The 11716-nt window shown below is 46.1% G+C and overlaps 1 protein-coding gene across 1 annotated transcript; it reads left to right on the forward strand.

Annotated features, from left to right (window-relative positions):
- Window positions 1–178: 178 nt before the first annotated feature.
- On the forward strand, window positions 179–10451 carry NUP62CL (nucleoporin 62 C-terminal like). Its single transcript, XM_068411966.1, has 12 exons — window positions 179–563; window positions 1408–1787; window positions 2656–2736; window positions 3175–3303; window positions 4255–4350; window positions 4969–5074; window positions 5227–5371; window positions 5748–5797; window positions 5920–6054; window positions 6670–6781; window positions 7538–7604; window positions 10242–10451. The coding sequence occupies exons 1-12, from the start codon at window positions 283–285 to the stop codon at window positions 10331–10333; spliced, it is 1674 nt and encodes a 557-aa protein (XP_068268067.1). The 5' UTR covers window positions 179–282; the 3' UTR covers window positions 10334–10451.
- Window positions 10452–11716: the final 1265 nt, after the last annotated feature.

Below are 11716 nucleotides of genomic sequence, written 5' to 3' on the forward strand. Positions count from 1 at the left end.
GGTGGCCCCGCGAGCCAATCCGACCGCGCCGCCCAGGAGCGGCGGCGGCAGCGGCCAATCGCTGCTGAGGGCGGGAAGCCCCGGCCAGTGGTTGGGGGGCGGGGGAGCGGGGCGGGTGCAGAGTGGCGGTGAAGTGCGTCATCCGTGCGCGCGGGCGGCGCCCGGTGCTTGTCGGGGCTCGGGGCAGCCGGGGGTGGCTGTGGGAGCAGGGCCGCCGCCGCCGCCGCTGTCCCCCTGGGCCCGGCGCTGCTGACGGCGGCGATCGCTCTTCCCGCAGCCGCCATGAGCCAGTTCAACTTTGGGTCGGGCGCGGCGGGCGGCGGCTTCGCGTTCGGCACGGCGAAGGCGGCCGCCACCACGGCCACGACCGGCTTCTCCTTCTCCACGCCGGCCGCCGCGGGGGGCTTCAGCTTCGGGAGCGCGGCCCAGACGCCCGCCAGCAGCCAGCCCGCCGGGCTCTTATCCTTCAGCACGCCGGGCACTGCCGCGCAGCCGGCCAGCTTCAGCTTCGGGACGCCGGCCACGGCCACCGCGACTCCGTCGGCAACCGCGTTCTCGCTGGGGTGAGAGGCCGGGGGCGGGCGGGTCCGGGGGTGGGGGTGTGGGCTTTGCTGAGCGGCCCTGGCCGGGGGGGGGTGCGAGCGGGTGGTGTCCTGCTCGCTGCTTGGGAAGCGCTTCGCAAGGGACTCTCGAGGCAGCAGCCCTGTTGCTCTGGTGCCTCGGAATTCCCGCTGCTCTGTGGCTCGTTCGGGAAAGCGTCCAGTGAGAGCTGCTATTTGTCGGTGCTGCCTTTCTTAGATGGGTTTTGAGAAGAAGCTGTTCCATGCTTCAGTCTGTAATTGGTGTATTGACGCTTGCGTGAAGAAATGGTAAGACTTCGTGTCCAAGCATAAAACATCTTGTCATTTCTGATCAGAATCTGGACCGCTCGGAATGTTTCTCCAGCCGAGTGGGACCGTTTTGTCCTTAGGCAAGGCTGTAATCTGTGAGGTGATTCTTCAGAACTGCTGTTGTCGTAGCTTGCCAGATGGGAGCAGTGGGAAGAGGGCTTGAGTGGGGACCAGCAGTAGAAGTTAGTTGACAAAAATAGTGTTATGTAGAGGAGGTGAAGAGGGTGCTTAGGAGCAGAGCGAAGAAGCAACTTCGTGTACACTGCTATAAATGTCTTCTGGTGTCTGGGTGGGTGGAGGTCATTAAGGGAGAGTCAAAGTATAAAGAGACTTAACAGAGGATTGCAGGTGACAGGAGGTGCAGTACAGTATTTGTCAAGATTGAAACGTTAACCTGGTCAAGTGCAGTTCTTTTTGAAAGGTGGTTTCTGCTGTCAGTAAATGGTCTGTAAGAAAGCTGACTTGGTACTTGACTGGATGTGTGTCTCAGATGGGCTTCTTTTCTTTTCTTCTCTAGGGCAAATGCACCAAAGTTAAACTTTGGAGGCAGCACTGCAACTCCAGCTACTGGAATCACAGGGGGCTTTGGCTTTGGTAGCTCCACACCAACCAGCGTGCCCTCAAGTCAAGCAGCAGCCCCTTCTGGCTTTGCATTTGGATCTGCTGGCACCACCACCACCACCACTCAGTCTGGGACAACTGGAGGCTTTACTTTTTCCAGTGGTACCACAACTCAGGCCGGAACAACCAGCTTCAACATCGGCACTGCAGCTCCGCAAGCAGCGCCAGCAGGGTTGACCTTTGCAACAGCACCTGCAGCTGCTGCCACCACTGTTGCCAGCGCAGGAGCTGCAACACAATCAACAGCCCCCTTCAGCCTTGGGGGGCAGTCTGCAGGTGAGTGCCTGGCCTTGATATGGCACCTGTAGTCAGGAAGCCTGTCAGCAGGGAGGGCAGCTGGGGATGGTGTGGAGGTTCTGCTGCCTCCTGCTACTGCTGGTGTGAAATGAAGTGAGTGGCTGGAATCAGCGGTTTTTCCAGTATGCTTATTCAGGGTTTCAGTGATGAGTAACAATTGCTCTGTAGCCTTTGGCACACTGTTTTCATGGGAAGTAGATGTCTCCAACCTCATGTGTTATTGAACTTGTATTGATCATTTGTTTTCTTGGGGCCAGCAGGTAACACAGACAGACAACCCGATCCGTTAGGATGCCAGCAGTTGTGCCTGAGTGCTTTTGTTTCTTCACATTACAGTAATAGGCAGAGTTTGAATAAGCTCATGAGTTTGTCTCTTGTCTAGGCCAGTCTGGCCAAGCAAAGCCTGTATTTGGGGAAGTTTCTCAAGACAGCACCTTGGTCTGGCTGGTTTTTGTGATAAACCACTGTATACCTTCCCAGCAGCAGGAACGTGCCCACTCGTGCAGAGTCCAGCAAAAGTTCAGTTAGCAGCTTTTGATCTACTTGTTGGTGGCAGTGTGGGCCTCAGAGGGAAGGTCATCAGCTCTGGGGTGAGGGTGATGTTCATCTGTATTAGAATCCTTCTTGGAAGCCTTTATAGGCAATGAGCTTGTTAGCCCTGGTTCATTTCCTGGATAATACACAGTATTTGCTACATTGAGTATTAACGTTTCTCTTATACTCTTATTGTTTCTAACTTGACTCTCACTATGATCAGTGGAAACGACAGTGTCTCTGTAGTGAGAGGTTTGTCTTTTACTTATGCTACTTGTTCCAGTTCTAAACTTTGGGTCATTGCCTTCAACAGCAGCTACTAGTGCCCCCACAGCAACGCTGACCACTAGTACCACCCAGGCACCTGCTCTGTCCTTTGGAACCAAACTTGGAGGTAGGAATTGATTTCTGGAAACAATTACTCAAAACTTTAGTTACTCTACTATCTTCTGGGAACGATTTTTTAAACTGGAGTCTGGAAATGGGCTTAGAAGTGTTTGCTACTGTGATTTGCGATGACATCAGTAATCTGTGACAGTTCATACAGCCATTGACCTTAGTATCCTGTATTTTTTCTTGTGTCCCACATTCCAAATTCCATTGTGTACTTATTGCTGGAGCGTAGTGGAAGGGAGCCACAGGTTTAAAGGGTACATTGGAAAAGAGGGAGTTGAGGTAGAATAAAGAGGAAAAATAGTTTAAAATTCTTACATCTATAAAAACCTGGTGTAGATAGGCAGATTTATATTGCATTCTCAGCATGATTCTTCTGGAATGGGTGAGACCTTGATGTGGTCTGGTTGTACAAGATGGATGCTTTTTCTGTTTGTAGTAACATCCACAGCTGCTACAACTGCCGCTACCACCACAACCTCCGTTCTTGGTTCAACGGGGCCTACACTGTTTGCATCTATAGCGAGTTCTTCAGCCCCGACATCGTCTGCCACCACAGGCCTCTCACGTAAGACTCAATATACAGATTGTATCTGTTGGGGGAATAAATGAGCAGCGTGGTTGGTGCTACTGTCAGTAGTGGAGCTGCACGTGCTGGGGTAATGTGGGAGAATTCAAAAGGCAGCTCTTCTTGCTGTTGGCTGCTTTCCCTTTTTGTGATTTCTGGCAAACTGTCCTCAATGGTGAGGCATGGCGGGTTTTGTTCAAACCAAAGCTCGCTAGATTCAGAGCAGGCAAGCAGCATGGGGCAGTTTTAGCTGTACGTGAATTTTTTGTTTCTCTGTCTGGGAAGTATCGCCACGAGTGAGCTTTCTAGCGATGTTTTAGCTGCTGTCTTTCAGACCCCAGTGCCTTGATATGCCATATATGCCAGCCTAACAGCTTGTATTTTTAGTAGCTCTACAATGCTTACATTGCTACTCTAGTTCCAAAGCTGACCTTAATCTTAGTGTTTAAGAATGCTTTTAAGCCAGTGGGCCTTCTCTGTTTTATCAGGATGTCTGAAACCTTGTTCTAAGATGATACTAGGTGGGTTGTTTCCAGGCATCTGAGATGTGACCAGGGTGTTCCCTGCGGTATGTGCAATTGTATTACTTATCAAGTAGACTCATGCAGTGATTGCATTTCCTGCCTGCCAGTGTCCAGTGCCCTTTGCTTATTTTAGCATTTGACAGCAGTTCAATGTTAGATAATTGAAAATAGGTAAAGACAAGTGACAGTAGCTTGGCACCTGGGTTGATGAAGTTTCCTGGGAGAATTGCAGAGCATTCTGGCTCTTTTATAGCTTCAGCCTGCCTTTTTTCATGTCGTGCTTGGAGGATCCTTCACCAAAAGAGTGATCCTGGTTAATACAAATAAAGTTGGGATGGAGATGGGTGAGCAGGCAGTGTAGAGCTTTTCAAAGGGGCACAGTAATTAATGGGTTATGCCAACTCTTGATGTTGTCTTCTGTTCACAGTTGGTGCCCCTTCCACTGGGACAGCCAGCCTTGGAACGCTTGGGTTTGGATTAAAAGTTCCTGGAACAACAGCTGCCGCAACAAGCACTGCCACTAGTAAGAACTAGATGCTGAAAAAGAGAAAGAAGCCAGACTTCAGTGCTCTGTAGTAGTGTAATGGGCCACACTGGTGTAGCAGCACAGCAGTTCTAATTTCTAATGTCCTCCAGTAACTGAAAACAACACAATATTTCTTTTTCCGATCCTCCTTTTCCATCTCCCCAAATGCTCAATGCCTAGAAGTGCCGTGTGACTGGCTGACAGTACTATCTGACAGATGCTCTTAGCCTTGTGAAAACGCAGAAATCTCATCTTCTGCAAAGGTGCAGGAGAGGAACTGGGTGTGCTGGTAGTTGCTAGGTCTAATATTAATAGATGAGGAGATTGAGAGGGGTGTGGGCTAATGCTGTGTTTCTTTGAATAATACCCAGCTTAAGTGCAGGTTGACAGTTCCTCATTTTACTAGAACTACTAGTCAGGCATTTATGGTCCACTACTTTTGTGTCAAGATGTGCTTCGTTCCCTTCTCGACAGACATGGGATTTGCTTTTTGTTAAAGGGACCCATTTGAGCTGGTACAGCACTGCGCTTGGAAGTATATATTGGACCTGTTCTGGATTAGTTAGATAGCAGGTGTGTACTCTTCTGTTGCTTGACTAGAATCTCTTCTTTCAGGCACTACTTCTGCTGCTGGCTTTGCTTTGAATCTCAAGCCATTAACTACGACTGGTACCATTGGAGCTGGGACTTCTACAGCTGCCATAACCACAACAACAACCAGGTGAGTATTTTGTTATAATGGACTATTTCCCGATCGGGGCAAGAGGCAGTATTAATGCTGGTGTCTGGTGGAGGAAGGGTCAATGAGTTGTTGTCATGTTGGTATTTTGTGTTTTGATCTTGTGTTCTGTACTGTCTCGCATTTCCTCTCAGCACGCCTCCAGTGATGACTTATGCCCAGCTGGAGAGTTTGATAAACAAGTGGAGTCTGGAACTGGAAGACCAAGAGAAACACTTCCTCCATCAAGCTACGCAAGTTAATGCCTGGGATCAGACGCTGATAGAGAATGGAGAGAAGGTAAGGTGACAGTGAGTGTAACCTGATTTTGTCTGCTTAGGTCCTTAAAGGCCTTAACTGTTACAGATGCACCAAGCCATCTAGTGGGACTTTCTACTTGTAAAAAAATAGATGTGAATGATATCTGGGTGCTTTTGAAAGACTCGGTGTATGTCTGTTCTGGTCTGTACCCATTTAAGCTTGGAAATCTGTTCTGTGAGTTCACACTGTAAGTGGAGCTTTCAAAGCCAAACCTCCATTATTCAATTTTTGGTCTTTAAATGTTTGTTTCTTGTTTCTAGTAGACATTTGTATGGTGCTGGCTTTCTCAGTTCCACCACTCTTCTTTTATGAGTGACTTTTGAGTTTTCATAATATAATTGTCTTCTGTTTCCAGATTACTTCATTACACAGAGAAGTAGAGAAAGTGAAGCTTGATCAGAAGAGGTACGAGACTATGAACACCTGAAATGACGCAAAAAAGAAACAAAATCTTCTTGCATTGTGGTATGGCAGATCTAGAATGTATATAACCTGTAAGTTGAGTAGATAACATTTTCTCTTTTCAGACTGGATCAGGAGCTAGACTTCATTCTGTCACAGCAGAAAGAGCTTGAAGACTTGCTGACCCCTCTGGAGGAGTCTGTGAAGGAACAGAGTGGGACTATCTACTTGCAGCATGCAGATGAAGAACGGGAGAGGACGTAAGACAACAATCTGCTTGGAACATGGAATGAGCAGACTAATGTGGTGGTGATGAATGAGCAAGAAGTAGAGTTGGGATGCATGACAATACTGATCTATCAATGTCTTTGCCAAATATGTAATCCTGCTTTATGCACGGCAACTTAGATTTTAGGAATTAGAAATAGGTTACTAATTTTGGCATAATCTCTGAAAATTAGTGCTTATTTAGTGATATAAGTGATGAGAGCAGAAGTCACTATGTGTGGCTGAAGCATCCTTGTAAGCCTTAAGTGTTGAACTGTAGCACAGTAATTAAAAGAAGTGTTTGGTTCAAGAGAGATGAATCTTGAAGAATCTGGACTAGCTGGTTCCTTCAGTTCTGACCAAAACTTCAAGAAAGCCCACCACAATATTGCTTGTCTGTCTCCATGTATCTATCAAAAGAGAAAGAGGTTAGGAGTTGCTTCATCTGTGTAATAGAATGTCTCTCATGGTGCTGTTCCCACATATCTGCCAGCCTTGGTTGAAACGTGTGGAAGCCAATTCTGATTGCCCAAAATTGGTCTGTCTGGTAGCAGATCTTCTGAAGTTCACTTTAAATGTTCTGACCTTGGTTCCCATGCATTTTGTAGCTATAAACTGGCTGAAAACATAGATGCTCAGTTGAAGCGTATGGCACAAGATCTGAAGGACATCACTGAGCACTTGAACACATCAAGAGGCCCAGCAGACACGAGTGACCCGGTAAATCCAAGCTTTATTTTTTTTGTATGTTGGTGAATAGACCAAGGATATTTAAACAGTCCTAACTCTTTGTTTATCCATTCATGGAATCATAAAGTCATAGAATTGTTTTGGCTGGAAAAGACCTTTAAGGTCATCAAGTCCAGCCATTAACCCAGCACTGCCAAGCACTCATGGATACTCTGCTGCTTGCAGTTTCAGCCTTGGAAGGGCATTTTGTTTTGTCCTTGAGTTTGTTCTCTTCTGGTAAAATTTTCGTTATAACACAGCACAAGCCAGCCTGACTCATGTACTTACTCTGCAGTTCTCTTAATAGTTTTCAAAGTATCTCACTGGTATGAACTCTGGTTATTTGCTTGTTTAATTCTGCCTAGATTACAGCTTGTTTCAGAGTCATTTTTCAGTAAAAATTTCCTTTCAGTATTGCAGACTGAGTTGTTTCCCATTCCTTTTTACTTTCACCACCTGAAGCCCAAGATGATTAATGTTGTGATGGTTCCCACATCTGAATTGGAATAAGCCTAAGCCATGGGCATATACTCTAAACCAGTCTGTTGTCTTGATGATGAAGAGAAGCAAAGCAACACGGTTGCTGCACAGACTTCCCTGGGAAAGTGGCTGCTAAGTTAGTGGAGCTGTACCTATGAGAAATTTGATTGCAGCATGTTCCAAAGGCAGGGACAGGGAGGCTGTCTTTTACTGCTCTTAGTTTTTATGTACTGTAACAAATGACTTGCACCTTCTCTTTCTACTCAGCTTCAGCAGATCTGTAAAATTTTGAATGCCCACATGGATTCACTGCAGTGGATTGACCAGAACTCAGGTGAGTGGTGTCTTGCAGCTTTTTGGGAATGTGAATAGAAAGCCTGTAGCATGTGTGCAAGTGTTTCTTGAACATAAATGGATTCCTGAAGATCCCTGAGGAATCATCATCTTCTCACCTTCAGTGACACTGTCCCTTCTATGCTTGAATTCTCCTGATGTGTGTTAAAGGCCTCTGCTGACAAGAAATTCCTGGCAACTGCTAATGTATAAAAAAGCACTGCTTGAAACACAACAGTGCAAAGCAGAGGACTTGAAAACCTTATACTTTGTTCTGTCAAACTAAGGTTAAATATTTCAGCTTCTAAAATGTTGCGGGGTTTCCCTTTGGAATGGGAAAATTGGTGAGGGGGGGTGTGTGTGTGTTTAATGTTACCATCCTCCCTGCTATGGGAAGCTAAATCCAGGTAGGACTGAGCAGCATGTATTTATCTGCGGGCACCGTAACTGTAGAAATTTTGCAGTAGCAATAACTGGAGATGTAGTGCAGAGCAGATGATGCACTCAATAGTGAAAACTAGATAGTGGAGTTACTATTGTTTCTTGCCTTGGATTCACCCTTAGCTAGTGTAGCCTGGTGTCATGCTAAAAACAAACAGAAAAAAGGAGCTGTTCTCACAGGGCGTAGCTCCTGGTGAGGGATTCAGGAATTCTACACAGTTTTGATTTTAACTGATGTGAGCAGCCACACGGGGGCATGGCAGAATAAAGCAGTGCTCCTCTCACCAGCACCACATTGCACTGTCTGTCTGCTTTGCTGTGAAAGTGCTCATACCTGGTGTACTTCTTGGGTGAAAGCACGCCCATGCTACTATTCATGTTTAAACAGTAGTACTGGCTTAGGTCGGGATTTAATTTGGCTTTTTCTCCCAGACCATATATGCTAACTTCTGCATTGCAGACATGCCTTTATCAGCAAATCTGGTGCAGCTCCTATGGCATCAGAATTCTGACTTTAGAGAATGTGTGTGAAAATAGCAGTTTCCTTAAGTTTTCCTAGAAAGGAGAGCCATTTTTTCCTCTGTCATTCAGTACTGAAGAAATTGTCTTATCAGTTAATAATGGTTCATTCTCTTTGCTGGAAAATGTACACGTAAAGAACTAGTTCATCTTCTGTTCACCTTCAAACAAGAAAGAAGCAATAGGCGTAAGAAATTGCTGGTTTTGAAAAAGATTAACGTATATCTCTGTTTCTGTGAGGTTCTTAGCAAGGAGAAGAATTCCTGTTTCTGTGTGCACTTTGGTGGTACAGTGGAAAAACAATGCAATTTTGAAGTAAGCCTTCACGTGGCCCTTGCCATTAGTAAATTGAGTAGGCCTGGGAAGGCCTGAACATCTTTTTGTATGAAAAAAATATTAAATCCACCCCGACCAGAACTAGGATATGTGTGCTGTAGGTAATGTTACCAATTTGCTTCCTATGAAACTCCTCCAGGACTGTTTCACACCAGCCACTGATGTTTTCTAGGCATACTCCTACATAGTGGCTATTATCTTGTCTGACTTGTTAAACAATTATGTGCAACTGTGGCATTTGATTCAAATTAATGTTAACCTACGCTGCCACAATTAAATGAACTTGCTGAAATGGATGCGGGGTGGTGCTGCTTCCACAAGTGAAGGGAGTGTTTGGCCAAAGCCTTGTTCTGACCTTCTGCCTCCTCCTGAGAGAACCAGAAAGTGTTCTCTTTCGTAGTTACAGCTGAAATCCGAGAGAGATCTGTGAGACAGTGAAGCAGACTGCCATTTTGTGCCCTAATCATTTTTGCGTGGTGATTTTTTGAAAAGTGACACACTGAAATATGTTGCTTCAGGTGTTACTGGAAGATTCTAGGTTAGGCATGCTGTACGAAATAAAACCTAACCTGGAATATCTATCTCCAAGCCACAGGCTGACATAATGCCGTAGCCCTGTCGAATAGCTTCTGATAAGCTTTCATAGAATGAAATCAGCAATTGCTTTAGCTTGTGCCGAGGTTTTTGTATATTGTGATGCCTGCTGCATTTAAAGTTGGTGATCAATGAGTGGCTTCCGTATTTCCAAATAAGTGATCTGTAAATAACAGATGATCTGTGTTGTGGCTGCACGTCCTCTGCAGCTCTGCTGTTGGATTGCACTGTCTTTTCTGTATTTACAGTTAAAAGCTTGTCATGGCTGTGTGATATCCTGCAAGAAAATATGTATATGCTTCTAACAGATTATGTGGTTCACTTGTAATTTGCATAATTCAAAGCGAGTTTAGCAGGAGGTGGGTAGATGAAACTGCTTTATAGAGCAATAGCTTTTTCTCAAGCTGCAGACCAGCTTACAGTTCCTGTTCAGGGAGGGTTTGCGCTGCTCTCTGCTGCAGTGCCCTGAAACTGCAACAGACTGGCATGGTAAACTGTCAACAGCATATCCCAGGACTGCTGTGATTTGGCCTGCTGGTCCCTGAATGCCTCAGGATACTTTTTAGACAATCTTCTTTGCCTTGGAGGGTTAGCAGGGCTTTGTGGAGGAGAACCCAACTTCTTTGTGCACTGACAAATCTGAGTGACTGTCAAAATTGAAATGTCTGTCTTTCTCCTTCTACAGGCTAAACTGCGCAGGGTTGTGTTTTAGGGTGATTGTAAGATTAATCACTTGTTTCTCCCACAGCTGTGTTGCAGAGGAAGGTGGAAGAGGTGACAAAGGTTTGTGAGAGCCGCCGCAAAGAGCAAGAGCGCAGTTTTCGGATCACATTTGATTGAATGACTCTAAAGGATTGACCTAAAATCTCCATAGAGAAGAGAGGTTCTTGGGGACCCAAGTTTCAAATTATGATCTGTGTTTGTTCCTTTTCTTGCAATAAAATTTGTTTGTTCCAAAGCCACTATTTGCAGTGTCTTACTGGATTTCACCCACTCCAGTCTGAGAGAGACTGCATGAAGTTTGTGCAGAAGGTATGTGCTCTTCATCTCTGTTCTCTGTAACTGCATGCAGACTGGTGAGATACACAAATGCTGCCCTTGAGGGATTTAAGGGGTATGTGACTCCATGGCTGAGCTCTCCAGTACTTAAATGTAACTTGAATATCATAGAGTCATAGAATCGTTTTTGTTGGAAAGGACCTTAAGATCATGAAGTCTGACCGTTAACCTAGCACTGCCAGGTCCGCCACGAATATGTTCAGTTGGGACTTCATACGGTTTTATTCAGGTCCTTACAGCGATGGTTTAATGAAGAGCTGTCCTCAGAAGGAGCTGCAGCGGTCTGAGAGACTCAGATTCCTCATATCACTAGCTGGAGTTTGTGTTTAAATTCGGTGTGCTTCCACTTCTGAAAGTGGGCCTTGTTTTCTGCACTTTTGGCAATAAGCTGTTTTTGTGCTGGTACCTGTAAGCAGAATTTTTAAGCAATTAAAACTCATTATATGGGCCAGTAGGAAAATGGTACTTGTGTGGTGATTTGGTGTAGTGTAGCTTGTTCAGTCACAAGGGTGCAGGAAAGAACATCAAGTCTGCTGCAAAGACTTTTTAAGAGACAGTCCTATCACTGCTTTTTGATAAAGTGTGACTTATAATGCACATTCCTGTATCTCTACTAATAGAGGCAAGTGAGTGATCATATTTAGCATATATGTGATTCATATGTGCTCACTGGATTCTCCTTTGCCTTTATGCTTTGCTTCTGCAGAATGCTGAAGGGGTGCAAATAACGCATGGTGGGCTGTACTGTGTCTTCACCCTCTGCCTGCACCCAGCTGCCTTGTTTTATATATTGTCCCCTAGAAAAAAGGCGAAGGCCTGCTTAATAGAGTAATTTATTGACTTTAATGTGACTTGTGAGTTGCTCTTTCCCTTTTCCCTGTGTGCTGATTTCATCCTGTTTAAAGGAGAGGGAGGGCAGTCTCGTAGATGCCGTAGAGGAGACTGCTGAGGGACACGGGGGAAGCCCTTGCAGCGGCCTCCAGCCCCTTCTCTGCGGGTTTTCATCCGCGAGCGGAGCCATTTAACTGCCTCAACCACTGCGAGCAGTGACTGAGTTTTAGCTGCGAGGCTTGCACGGAACGGCACATGGAAAGGCCGGGCCCCGCCTGCGGCCCCGGCCCTGCCCCGCCTGCGGCCCCGCCCGGCCGCCCCGCGCGTCCCAGC

The sequence above is a fragment of the Nyctibius grandis genome, chromosome 13 (assembly GCF_013368605.1).
Source record: "Nyctibius grandis isolate bNycGra1 chromosome 13, bNycGra1.pri, whole genome shotgun sequence".
Lineage (NCBI taxonomy): Eukaryota > Metazoa > Chordata > Aves > Nyctibiiformes > Nyctibiidae > Nyctibius > Nyctibius grandis.

Coding starts and splice junctions, on each gene's coding strand:
- NUP62CL (XM_068411966.1), top strand. CDS start 283: ATGAGCCAGTTCAACTTTGGGTCGGGCGCGGCGGGCGGCGGCTTCGCG. Junction 4,351..4,968: donor CGCAACAAGCACTGCCACTA/GTAAGAACTAGA, acceptor CTCTTCTTTCAG/GCACTACTTCTGCTGCTGGC. Junction 6,782..7,537: donor CAGCAGACACGAGTGACCCG/GTAAATCCAAGC, acceptor CTTTCTACTCAG/CTTCAGCAGATCTGTAAAAT.